A 13,978-nucleotide genomic window follows, 5' to 3' on the forward strand; every position below is an offset into this window, starting at 1 on the left:
TTGTGTTACCCCTAAACTTTTGCCCCCTAACTCTCAACTTATGTCCTGTTTGAATCTCCCCTACTCTCCATGGAAAAAGCCTATCCGCGTCAACTCTATCTAGCCCCCTCATAATTTAAAATACCTCTATCAAATCCCCCCCCCCCCCAACCTTCTACACTCCAAAGAATAAAGGCCTAACTTGTTCAACCTTTCCCTGTAACTTAGGTGCTGAAACCCAGGTAACATTCTAGTAAATCTCTGTACTCTCTCTATTTTGTTGACATTTTTCCTATAATTCGGTGACCAGAACTGTACACAATACTCCAAATTCAGCCTTACCAATGCCTTGTACAATTTTAACATTACATCCCAACTCCTATACTCAATGCTCTGATTTATAAAGGCCAGCATACCAAAAGCTTTCTTCACCACCCTATCCACATGAGATTCCACCTTCAGGGAACTATGCACCATTATTCCTAGATCACTCTGTTTTACCCATGATGATTAAGGCAGAAGTTGATAGATTCTTGATTGGTCAAAGCATGTTGGTGTTACTGGGGGAAGGCAGGAGACTGGGTTTGAGAGGTAAAATGGATCAGTCGTGACGAAATGGCAGAGCAGACTCAATGGGTCAAATAGCTTAATTCTGCTCCATATCCTACAGTCTTTTTTATATATATAAATAATATATATAAATAATATATAATATCTGTATATATATATATACAGATTTTAAGGATTTCCTATTAACTCCACATTCCTTTCCCATTAAACACCTCAGGTGTCAGATCTCTTGGTTGTTGGAACAATTCAGAGGCAGTAACCACAACTCCCTGACCATCATAGTCTTGGTGCAGCAGTGTGGAAAGGTGTTTAATTTGGAGTTATGATGCGACTAGGCAGGAATTTGGCAGCATAAATTGGGAACATATGTTCTCAGGGAGATGCACAGTGGAGGTTGTTTAGGGAGTACTTGCACAGGGTTTTGGATAAGTTTGACCCATTGAGGCAAGGGAAGGATGTCAAGGTGAAGGATCCATGGTTGACAAGGAATATCTTGTCAACAGGAATAAAGAAGGATACATAAGTTTTAGGAAGCAAGGATCAGACAGGGGTCTGGAGAGTTAGGAGGTAGCTAGGAAAGAACTTAAGAATGGACTTTGGAGAGTCAGAAAAGGGTATGAGAAGACCTTGGTGAGTAGGATTAAGGAAAATCCCAAGGCACTCTAAATGAGTGTAAAGAGGGTTTCTTCTTTTTTGTTAACTAGCAGGAATGCTAATTTACTGATAACGAGAATGGTATTCCTTTGTAAACCAAATGGGGATTAATGTTCTTTCTTCTGAGTCTGTAAGCTTTTGTTGACGGGCTTTTGGGCAGATCGGCGCGAGGGGGTCGAGAGAGAGGATGCAATGCTCTAAGCTGGGCGAGGATCGGACCCCAAAGGGGGGTCCGAGGCCGGGAGATTCTCCGGGGGGGGGGGGGGATGAAGCTAGATGTGCTTGGTTGACCACTCGGAGGGTCCTGAGCTGTTTGGAGAGTCCGAGGAGTTCGGAGGGTCCTGAGCTGCAAGTCGAGGAGTTCGGAGGGGATCGAATGGTGGCCAGAAGACTTCAGAAATTGAGCTCCAACGGCTGTGCACGAAGTGGTTTGGACTTTGATAAGTTTGGCACCTTTTCTTTAATTTTCTCTTCATATATACTGTATCATTATTAATCACTTAGTTATAGTAACCTTTATAAATTGTACTCATTTAATCGCATATGGTGTACTGTCTGTTTTTGGGTGAGGCGGGGACATCACACAGCATCCACACCAGCTGATTACCCAGTTTGGCGGGGCTGAAGGCTGCTCCCCCTAGACAAGAACGAGCTGAGCGAGCCTGAGGCGACCCAGGGGGTTACATGTGTATAAAGGACACAAGGATGAGTAGGACCAATCAGGGATAGAAGAGGAAACATATGTCTGGAATCTGAGGAGGTAGGGGAAGTTCTTAATGAATTCTTTGCTTCAGTATTCACCAGTGAGAGAATCCCTGATATTTCAAAGGTTCAAAGGTGCAACTCTGAAATTCTTCTTTGAATAACCACAACATCAAGAAAGAAAAATGGAACAGGCACATTGACCCCCCCCCCCAAATCCCCCACCCCTACACACAAAAAAAAAACAAAAAGATCTGGTGAAAAACACAGACTGAATAAAAATTCTATAGTCCAAGTCCACATCCAAAACACAGAAAACCTGGGTAACATTCTCCCATCTCAGGTCACAGAGTGATCTGCAGCAATCAAGAGGCAGGTAGCCGGCACTCATCTTGATGTTTCAATCTCCCTCGTCACTTGATCAGTGAACAAAGGAAGCTTTAATTGGCGAATCGGTGCCCCGTCCCACAGCCTTTTTGCCATGAAGTTTGTACATGCTAAACTTCAGAATCCTCTTGGTGACTGCAGAGTGCTAGGAAAACCCAAATGACCTCCAAACTGTAAATCACAGGATCCAATAGTTCCAGAATCACATTCAAGATGAAGAAAACATAAAATACATAAAAGAAGTGAAATATATGGTTTCATGATCTATCCAGATGTTGACTGAAGAAGTGTTGTATGCAGGTGCCATCTTGACCAAAAAAAAGAGGAATAACAGGCTGATATACTAGAACATGTTGACATTAAAAAAGAGGATTTGCTGGAACTTCTGAAAAATATTAGGATAGGTAAGTCCCCAGAGCTGGTGGGATATATCCCAGGCTATTACAGAAAGTGAGAGAAGAAATTGCTGCGCTTTGACAATGATCATTGCATCCTCACTGGCCACAGGAGCAGTACTATATAATGGGTCGATGGAAAGTATTATTCCTTTGTTCAAGAAAGGGAGTAGGATAACCCTATGAACTATAGGCCAGTGAGTCACAAAATTATAAGATTCTTAGAGTCTGAGTTTACAAGCATTTGGAGAAGCATGGTCTGATTAGGGATAGTCAACGTAGCTTCATGAGGGGTAGGTCAAGCCTCACAAGCCTGTCTGAGTTCCTTGAGGATGTGACAAAACACATTTATGAAGGTAGAACATTGAATGTGGTATACATGGATTTCAGTAGGTGATTGATAAGGTTCCCCAATGTAGGTTCATTCAGAAAGTCAGGAGGCATAGCATCTAAGGAAACATGACTGTATAGATTAGAATTGGCTTAACCATAGAAGGCAGAAGGTGGTTGTAAATGGAGCACATTCTGCCTGGAGGTCATGAACAGTGTTGTTCCACAGGGATCTGTTCTGGGACCCATGCCTTTTGTGATTTTTATAAATGACTTGGATGAGGTAGTGGAAGAGTGGGTTATTAAGTTTGCAGATGGTGGAGTTGTAGACAGTGTAGAAGGTTGTTAAGGATTATAATATGAAAGTGTAGGGGAACAGAAAGATCTTGAGGTTCACGTCTATGCATCCCTCAAAGTCAACATGCAAGCTGATAGGGTTGTTAAGAAGACAGTTGGGGAATTGATTTCAACAGCTGTGAAGTAATGATAAAATATAAAATCCTGGTTAGACCACACTTGGAATATTATGTTCAGAAACAAGAGAAAATTTGCAGATGCTGGAAATCCGAGCAACACACAAAATGCTGGAGGAACTCAGCAGGTCAGGCAGCATCTGTGGAAAAAAGTACAGTCGACATTTCAGGCTGAGGTCCTTCCGCAGGAATGGAGAAAAAAAAGCTGAGGAGTAGATTTAAAACGTGGGGCGAAGGTAGAGAGAAACACAAGGTGATAGGTGAAACCTGAAGGGGGAGGGATGAAGTAAAGAGATGGGAAGTTGATTGGTGAAAGAGTGTCTAATAAGACAGAGGCCATGGAAGAAGGAAAAGGGGAAGTCGCACCAGAGGGTGGCGATGGATGGTGTGGAGATAAGTTGAGAGAGGGAAAATGGATGGGGAAAGGTGAAGGGTACAGCATTACCGGAATTTTGAGAAATTGATGTTCATGCCATCAGGTTGGAAGCTACCCAAACGAAATATAAGATATTGTTCCTCCAACCTGAGAGTGGCCTCATCACAACAGTGGAGGAGGCCATGGATGTACATATCTGAATGGGAAGTGGAATTAAAATGGTTGGCCACTGGGAGATCCTACTTTTTCTGGTGGACTTTTTCTCCAGCCGTGTATCTTTTCACCAATCAACTTCCTAGCTCTTTACTTCATTCCTCCCCATTCAGGTTTCACCTGTCACCTTATGTTTCTACCTCCCCTCCTCCTAGCTTTTAAGTCTACTCAGCTTTTTTATTCCTCCAGTCCTGCCAAAGGGTCTTGGCCTGAAACGTCAACTAATCTTTCCCATTGGTACTGCCTGGCCTGCTGAGTTCCTCCAGCATTTTGTATATTATGTTCAGTACTGAGATGCCTTATTACAGGATGGATATGGAAGCTTTGGATAGGGTCCAAAGGAGATTTACCAGGATGCTGCCTGGAGTGGGGAGCGTGTTTTACGAAGACAGGTTGAGGGAAAAAGGGAGGGCTTTTCTCTTTGCAGTGGAGGATGAGAAGTGAGTTGATAGAGGTATACAAGATGATGAAGCAGTGATAGAGTGGTCAGCTGGAGAATCTATCCCAGGATGCAAATGTCTCATACAAGGGGGCATAATTTTAGGGTGATTGGAGGAGATTACAATGGGGAGGGGAGTTAAATGTGGGTTTTGAGAGTGATGATAGAGGCAGATACATTAGGAGCATCTAAGAGAATCTTAGACACTTGAATGAAAGGAAAATGGAGGACGACTTCGGTACAACCTCAGACAAAGTGTTAACTTACATTTTTAAACCGACAGAACCGGTGCCACTAGAGGCCGGCACTAATACACCAACCTCAGCGGTCAGCCGTCAACGGGTCTCGCGCGAACCCAACGTCATGACATCACCGCTTACACGATCTACGTGGTGAAGTCACCGCAAGCGCGCCGGTACGAGCCGGAACGCGGAGAGCTGCAGAAGCAATAGGCCCGAACTGGAGCAGCAGAGGCGGTCCGACCCGTAACCCTTAGAGTGACGGGTGGATCAAGCCCTAACCGACGCCCAGAGGGTGACGGAAGGAGCAGGCCCTGACCGGAACCCCGAAGGCGCGGGAGAAGTAGGCCGGAGCAGGGGTCCGAGAGCGGTTGGGGATTAGGCCCATCCGGGCTCTGCAGCGAGCGACGGCCGAGGCCGTGCCCAGAGATAATTTTAATGGGGAAGAAGACGCGGATCAACTTGCAGCAGAGTCGGCGGCGGCCGATCCTTCAGCTGGAATCCGGTCACAAGAAGGAGGATCGCGGCTCAGGCTCGGGCTCGGATGGTGAGCTGAGGAGGCCGGAGTCTAGCAGGAGGGAGGGCATTGGGCATATGAACTATCAATGGGCTCTTGGAGGCGGCAAGCTGATAGGGGTTATAAAGTTGCATTGAAGCCACTTGGGAATTGAGATTTTAAGTTACTCCAGAAAATGAGCAATGGGGAGCATTTATATGACTGTTTCATAATTATTTGTAAAATATGTTCCACTGAACGATATTAGGCTTTATTTTAACTGGCCATATTGGACTAAAAGGTTATTTGCAATGTGTTGTCAATTTCATTGAGGAAAGAAGTACAGGTGCTAACAATCCCACCTGAAAGTCTATGTTCAATATTCTGAATGAAGTGGATAGAAAGATAGTTGGCATCTTATTTGTTACTGTTGAAAGCTCCTTGGATTCTGGATGGATTCAGGAGGATTGCGAGCGGCAGATGTAACTTTTTCAAGAAAACAGTGCTACAAAGCAATTACTTTAGTCATGGAGCTGTCATCCAAATGTAAAGTGGCAATACAATAATAGAATTCTTGGAAAAGTTCTGTAGTTATTGCAATGCTGAATAAGTTTAGATTAAGACTGTGGGCTGGCATACTCAATCCATTAATCTCTTGGTTTTGGCCAGTGTGTTGCACAATCCCCTGTGCATTTTGCTGTGCTCCCTGAGATTAACCCACAATTACTGTTGATGTAAGCAGTAAAGGCACACCACTTCCCCAACTGCTTGTTCAAATTAACTGAAGTGTCTCTATGGTTGTTATAAATTATAATCTGTGGTAAAACAAGCATTATTCAGCAGTTTGAATTAATTGTTTGCAGGATAGAGAAACACAAGGTGTTAGGTGAAACTGGGAGGCGAAGGAAAGCTGCTGGGAGGTTGATTGGTGAAAGGGGTACAGAGCTGGAGAAGGAAGAATCTAGTTGTAGAAGATAGAAAGCCATAGAAGAAAGAAAGGGAGGAGCACCGGGGGAGACAATCAACAGGCAAGGAGATAAGGTGGGAGAGGAAAAAGGGAATGGTGAAGGAGGGGTTGCATTACTAGAAGTTTGAGAAAACGATGCTCATGCCATCAGGTTGGAGGCTAACCAGACAGAATATAAAGTGTTGTTCCTCCAACCCGAGTGTGGCCTCATCGTGACAGTAGAAGATGCCATGAGTTGACATGTGGGAATGGGAAGTGGAATTAAAATGGATGGCCACTGGGCGATCTTACTACTTCTGGCAGGCTCGGTGAAGCGGTCTCCGAATCTGCTTTGGGTTTGACCAATATATAGGAGGCCACACCAGGACCACGAGACACAGTGTACGATCACTCACCCACCACCCCACCAACCTTCAGCACGTAATTCTCTGGAACTTAGCTATCTGCAACGGGATCCCATCGCCGAGCACATCTTCCCCCACTTTGTGCTTTCCACAGGGCTCGCTCCCTAAGTGACTCCCTTGTCCATTCATCCATCTCCCTCTTGGCACTTATCCTTGCATGTGGAGCAGGTGCTACACCTCCCTTACTACCATTCGGGGTCCCAAACAGTCCTTCCAGGTGAGGTGACACTTCACCTGTGAGTCTGTTGGGGTCCTATAATGTGTCTGGGTTGTGTTACTGAGTTCCTCTAGTATTTTGTGTGTTGCTTGAAAAATTTTAAGTTCTTGGATTATTTCATAGCGCGAAAGTTGATTCTTTGTCGAATATAGTGGTATTTTAAGAATTTGTATAGCTGTTCAGTTTTGCATGAAAAACAAGCAAGATTTCCATATTATTCATTCCCACTACTTCATTATTACACAAGAAATGTGCAAAGTAGAGGTTAGACAATGTTTTTGTGAGAATAATCTTTTGTGGTCATATGGCAGGGTATGTGGAGATTTTTCAGTAGCTTCTGATTCTGCACAGGTCAGATGATAATTGATTTTGTACAAAATAGTCCATATTGAGTGCAAACAGTCCCACCAAGACCAGCATTTACAGGCGTGCATGAGATGGTAAAACAAGACTGAAAATAACCTTAGTAAAAGTACTCGGAAATAATAGGTTTACATTTCAATGCAAAGTATCATGTGATCATATGATATGATGTTTTGGAAACACAACTAACCATTAATTTAAATAATATTTTATTGGATGGATGAATTTATTATGTGACTTTTCACACGAATGCATATCGGATAGATGTAAATTGTGCCCAACTCATCATTTTCAGTTTCACCATGTTAAATGGAAACATTGTATGTTGTGTTTCTGTCACCTTCACTGGTATTCTTCACCTTTTCCCTATCATCAGCTGAGCACCATTCCCAATATGTACTTATTACTAAGTTCAAATATAACCAACCTGTTCATGTCAAAATGTGCTAGCTAAATATTATTACAATTTTAACCAATTTATTACTGCTTAAAATACATATTGTTTAAAACTTTGTGCATATTGTTAGAAAAATGTTCTGCTGCTTTTAGTCTCGTACAAGTTCAACACCCCTTATCCAAAACTCCAAAGTCCAAAAACCTCTGAAATCCGAATTTTTTTGAGAGCTGTGACATCACAAATGGAAAATTCCACAACGTGCGAGGAAGATTCTCTGTGTACTACACAGTTCTGACAAGTGATCTCACTTATGCAATGATCAGAAGTTGATGAAAGCTAGAAAAACACTGCATAAAGTGAAAAGTGAAGACCTTGTTATGTATTGAAAAAGTGGATTCATCAGTATCAGTGTGAACATATGCTGATCATGAAACAAGCAAAGATCTATCACAAGGAATTGAATATTAGAGGTAATTGTGAATATTTAGCAGGCTGGTTGCAGAAATTTAAGAAAAGGCATAGTAAATTTTTTAAGATTTGCGATAATAAAATATCCGCTGATCATGAAGCAGCTGAGAAATTCATTGATGAATTTGCCAAGATTGTCACTGATGAAAATCTAATGAGCTGAGCGGCTACATCAGTGCAGATGTGTGATAAGCAAGTGTAAATCAAAGATTTATACCCAGAGCACACAAATTCAGGGTCAGAAATAATGGTGATCCAAAGCGCTCTCATTATATATTACAAAACACTTCCAGCCCCAAGCATTTTGGGTAAGTGGTACTCAACCTGTAGGTACATTAAGAATTGTATTGCTCTATAGCCATCAGAGAGTTGGTATGCTGTTATTTCATTATGATACAAAATGTGTTAAATATAAGATTCTGTTTTTTAGAATGTGGTTAATGTAGATAGAGACTGCGTTATTTGAACTGGCCATATTCAATCTAAGTATACGATGCAATGGTCAGAAATGGAAAAGAAACCCATTAGTGCATTTTAAGTGTAAATGGTGTTGCTGTGGTGAAGCTGAGTAGCAGCTAGTTACATTAGGCTTTTGATGACTGCAACAAGCACTGAGCTATCACTAGTTTAAAAGTTTTTTTCAGTTCACTCTAGGAAAAGATATTCCATTTTTCCATTAATCTTGAAGTTTTTCCCTCACAGCTGGATGAATACTAACATTATACTTATCATACTTTAAGATCTTCAAAGCTTGGACTAAAATTTGAGTTGATAATACATTTCCCTTGCACTTCCATCCAAGATCAAGTCTAAATGGGTTCCTTTCCTGTATAGAGGTCTCTTACCATTCAGTGGTCTAAGTGGTTCAGAGTGTCAACAGAATCTCTGGGTGGCTCACTCACTACTGAAGTAGATGTTGTGAGATTCTCCATTCCGAGCAGTCTTGGGAGGGACCGTCAAGTTGGTTGTAGAATGTCTTTTTTTTGTGTGTGGTTGCTGTTGATATTCCCTGATGCTGTCCTATCAAATGATCTCAGCATAGATTAACCATGGTGTATGTGGCAGAGTTAGATCCTTATCTCCACTTCCAGAACTCCAGATGATTAAGGCTATCTATCTTCACCTTGAATTCAGTAATGAGTAAACGTGCAACCATGTTCACCCTGTAAGTCCATCATCTTCAGTCAGTCCTTTCTCCTTGATATCATTCCCATAAAGGTGGCACTAACAAGACAAGGTGACGCTTTACAATTAATGGTTCCATTTACTATCAGAGAATGTATACAACCTGAAATTCTTACTCTTAGCAGACATTTGCAAAACAGAAGAAACCCACAAAGGATGACAAAAGAAGGTTAGAACTCCAAAGCCCCTCATGCAGCAGCAAAGTACCCCAAAGAGACTATGATCTGGGTCCATCAAAAGCTACAGTCCAGAATCCAGCACTTCTACTTGCCACAAAGGAAAGAGGCGTCACCCCTTCCACAATGAGAGAGGAGACAAAAGCCTGCTGATTAGATATGACAGACCTAGCTTAACAGACTTTATCTGTCTGTCTCTCTTGCCCACACACTGTTACAAATCCCTAGGTTTCGTTTGCTGTGGACTGTCACTTTAAGAGAGTGCATTAATGAGGTGGGACTAACAATGATGTCAGCCGGCAGCTTTCTCAGCTCACTTCTGATTTTTACAAAGAAAGAGAGAGGGAAACAGTCAGTTGGAACAAGAGAGACAGAACAACTACTCTTATAGTCTGAGTAAGACTTGAACTTTAGAACTTCCGGGGCAAGGTTTGCTGCAGAATGTGTGTCTGTCACTTCGTACAATCCAAAGGAGTGGATTTAGGAATGTCCTGTGGGACCACTTGATGTTAACCCTTACCTGGGTGTTATGTGGTAATCACTTGAAGACAACATTCCTGTGACAGGTCACTTGGGCGATGTATCTAAGTGGACTTTGGATTGATTCAATGGACAAGATCTTTGACGGTTTTTGTTTACCTGTGGAATTCGACATAATAGTCATCTCTCTACATTTATCTTGGATTACAAATATCTCTCTCCCATCATTTATTTCTTGGATTACTGAACTTTCCTACTTTACCATCTCAAGACTCTTAAGCTTTGTTCCCCCAGGCTCAATAGTTTGGGAGTTATATTTACACACATTTATGCACAAAACACTTGACTTTTGCTTATCTTGTTTAAATTACAATATTATAAGTAGGTACTAATAAAGATAGTGGTATTAATATCAAAACCAGACTCCAGTGTGAACTCTTTTGCTGCTGGTTTGTTTCTAAAATGTCACACACATGGCCTCCAGCAGTTGTCTTGATGTTCCCATCTCCCACATGCTTCAGTTGACAAACAAAGCTGCTAGCTATTCTATTATACTTTTTCTGGACTTCCTCTTGAGTGGGGCGGGGGGGGGGGGTGCTTTTGAACCCTCTGTATGACCTGGCATTTTTGTGCTACAAATTGCTGAAGCAGATCTGGGGTTAGATCCAAGTGGCGGGACCGGGCCTAAGAGTGAAAAATTGACTAATGTTTGGCTGATTTAAGTGCCAAGCAAGATTAAAAGATCAAAGCGTCAAGGCCAAGGGTGAAGGACTCTGAGGTTTACTCGACTCAGCACTGAACTGGCTGTGTGATTGTGGAGTCTGCAGTTTATGTTCTGTGTTATTTGTTTACTTTTTTATTGTTTGCACGATTTGATCTGTTTTTTGCACATTGTTTGATCTTTGTTACGTAGGTTGTTTAATGAGTTTTGTTGTGCTTTTTGTTTTGTGGCTGCCTGCAAGAAGATGAATCTTAAAGAATCTTAAATGAATCTTAAATTTTACTCTTTGCTTTGCATGATTTTCTTATATCCTTGACCTGTGCTAATTTGCCATTGGAAATGGGTTCTCCTCCAAAAAAGCGATATATCTGTACTGGCTCTTCCTGTAATCTGCTCTGGTAAAATTGAATGAAAGACCTAGAGAGAGAGCATGTGAAGGGGAAGTTTCTAGTAGTGGGAGAGTCTAAGACCAGAGGGCATATCCTCAAGATGGAAGGATCTTCCTTTAGAACAGGTAAGGAATTACTTCAGCCAGAGGATGGTGAATCTGTGGATTTATTGACGCAGAAGGCAGTGGAGGCCAACCCATTAGGTATATTTAAAGCAGAGGTTGATAGGTTCTTGATTAGTAAGGGCTAATGGTTACAGGGAGAAGGCAGAATAATGGGGTTGATAGGAAAAATAAATCTCAGGATCATTTGGTAGAGCAGTCTCAAAGGGTTGAATTGCCTAATTCTGCTTGTATGTATGTCTTGCGGTCTAAATATTTCCACCAGAAAGATTGGCTGACTTGTGGTTAATTATGTGAGACTTAACACAAAGGTTGGAGTCCAGACAAATTTATAGAAGATTTGGAAATGTTTTGACTTACAGCCTCAGGATATTTTGATTCAGTGCGTTAAAGTCTGTTTTCTAGTATATTGCAAATGTAGATTTTCCTGTTGTCTTGCTGTGCATCAGTTAAGTAAAGAAAGAGTTTTTGCCATATGAACTTTATTGAGACTATGACAAGTTCCCACAGCAGACTGGTGCAAAAGGCTAAAGCCTGTGATCAAGTTGGCAAATTGGTTTAGGGCATAGGTACAAAATTAAGGGAGGGAAGTTTAGGGGAGACATCAGAGGTAAGTTTTTTTACACAGAGGGTTGTGAGTGCCTAGAGTGACTTGCTAAGGATGGTGGTGGAGGCTAAAACATTAGGGGTATTTAAGAGCCTCTTGGACAGACACATGGATGAAAGAAAAATGGAGGGTTATGGGGTAGTGTGGGTTTAGTACTTTTTTTTAAGGATTATATGGGTCGGCACAACATGGAGGGCTGAGGGGCCTGTACTGTGCTGTAGTGTTCTATGGTAATAGAAGGCAAAGAGTGGTTGTGGAGGATTGTTCCTGTGATTAGATGCTGTGACCATTAGTGCTGGGTCCTTTATTGTTAGATGCATTAATAATTAGAATGTGGGTGTATGAGGTATGATTGCTGGGTTCACAGATGACATTAAAAATAGGTCTTCATATTGAGGAGAATCATCTTGGGTTACCTAGGTAAAATGGGTAGAACAGTAACATATAGAGTTTAATTCTGTTTAGGTGGGGCTAATAAGACAAGGATATACACTGCGAATGTTGGAGCATACAGAATATTGTGGAATAGAAGTCCAAGCATGCTCAAAATTACCAAAGCCAAGAGTTAAAGTAGTTAAGTCATATGATATACACTCAGTGGCCACTTTATTAGGTAACCATTGGAAATATTTGTGACAGCAACTCGATGCATAGAAACATGTAGACATGGTCAAGAGGTTCAGTTGGTGCCAGAAGGGTGTGAATATCTCAGAAACTGCAATCTCCTGGGATTTTCATGCACACCAGTCTCTAGAATTTTCAAAGATTGATGGGGAAAAAGCAAAAACATTCAGTGAAAGGCAATTTTGTGAGAAAAACACCTTGTTAATGAAGGAGGTCAGAGGAGAATGGCCACACTGGTTCAAGCTGACAGGAGGGGGACAGTAACTCAAATAACCATGTGTTACCACAGTAGTGTGCAGAAGAAGAGCATCTCCAAACTCTCAGCGTGTTGACTCTTGAAGTAGATGGGCTATACCAGCAGAAGATTACACTGGGTTCCACTCCTGTCCTAATAAAATTGTCATTGGGTGTACTTGCCTTTGTTACCTGGAATGCAAAATATAGGAAAAGAGAAGTTATGGTACGTGAACTTTGGTACAGCTACAGCTTAGAAATGTGTGCAATTCTGGTCTTCACACAACAGAAGGGATGTAATTGCACTAGGGAGAGCATAGAAGAGATTCACCAGGATAGTACTTGTGATGAAGCAGTTTAGTTATGGTGAGAGACTATGATTTAGATTTATTTCCTTGGAGGTGTGGTGGCTACAGAGGATCCAATTGTGATATACAAAATTATGAGGGGCGATTTTACAGCTGGTTTAGTGGGTCCCTCAGTTACATGCTACCTTGTTATTTTATGCCACCTTGGCATTGCACTGTGTAATGATATTTGAACAAGGATGCAAAGAGGTTTGAAGGCAAAATACAAATTGAGTATTGGCAAATTTATTTTTTAGTAAGACGTCAATGATTGAGGCAGTGGCAATTAGCTGGTTTGGGCATGCATCTGGGCAATTTTCCATCTTATCAAGTAGATGCTGGTATAAATACTCAATCTTTTACAGTCTTTTCAATGCTTCACATGAAAAGCATGTTTGAGTCCCTGGAGGGTGATAAGAGGTTTAAAAGTATTGCATTGGAGTAGCTGGACAATAAGAATGAACTTGTTATGGAATGATGCTTTCAGAATATTCAAGGAAAATATCTTGAAAATATCAGAAGTTACATTGAATATAGAAAAGTTAGAGTAGAAGCTAAGGTCAGTCTTTCCAGATGAAGCAGCATTCATTTACACTTCCTATTATGTTTTGTAACTTCCAAAACGTTAAACTGATTCAAAGGAAAACGAGAGAGATGAGTCTTAGTTTGTTCTTTCAGTGAGACGTGAATGTATTACATGGCAGTGCCATGACATATGTAATTCATTTAGTTTTACAAATAACCCATAATAATATAAACCAGGGCTTTCCAACCTGGGGTCCACAGACCCCTTGTTTAAGCAATTGGTCCATGACATTAGAAAAAGGTTGGGAACCCCTGATTTAAATGAATAAGAATGCTTAATCGAACACTATATTTACAATATTACTCAACAACTGAATTATTAAGTACACCACTCCCTCTTGCTTAGCTGTAAACTCCAAATCAACAGAGAATGCACCTCAATATATACATAGTATTTTATATTATAGAACTACAGGTAATCCCCAAGTTATGAAAGTCC

At 41.4% G+C, this 13,978-nt stretch overlaps 1 protein-coding gene across 1 annotated transcript in view; it reads left to right on the top strand.

Moving 5' to 3' along the window:
• Positions 1-4,906: 4,906 nt before the first annotated feature.
• fnbp4 (formin binding protein 4) overlaps positions 4,907-13,978 on the top strand; it is a 54,174-nt gene continuing 45,102 nt past the window's right edge. The window contains exon 1 of the mRNA XM_059975337.1: positions 4,907-5,304. Within this exon, the coding sequence (XP_059831320.1) occupies positions 5,196-5,304 (109 nt within the window). The 5' untranslated portion in view covers positions 4,907-5,195. The remainder of the gene's footprint in view (positions 5,305-13,978) is intronic.

This window comes from Hypanus sabinus, chromosome 7, assembly GCF_030144855.1.
Source record: "Hypanus sabinus isolate sHypSab1 chromosome 7, sHypSab1.hap1, whole genome shotgun sequence".
Taxonomy (NCBI): domain Eukaryota; kingdom Metazoa; phylum Chordata; class Chondrichthyes; order Myliobatiformes; family Dasyatidae; genus Hypanus; species Hypanus sabinus.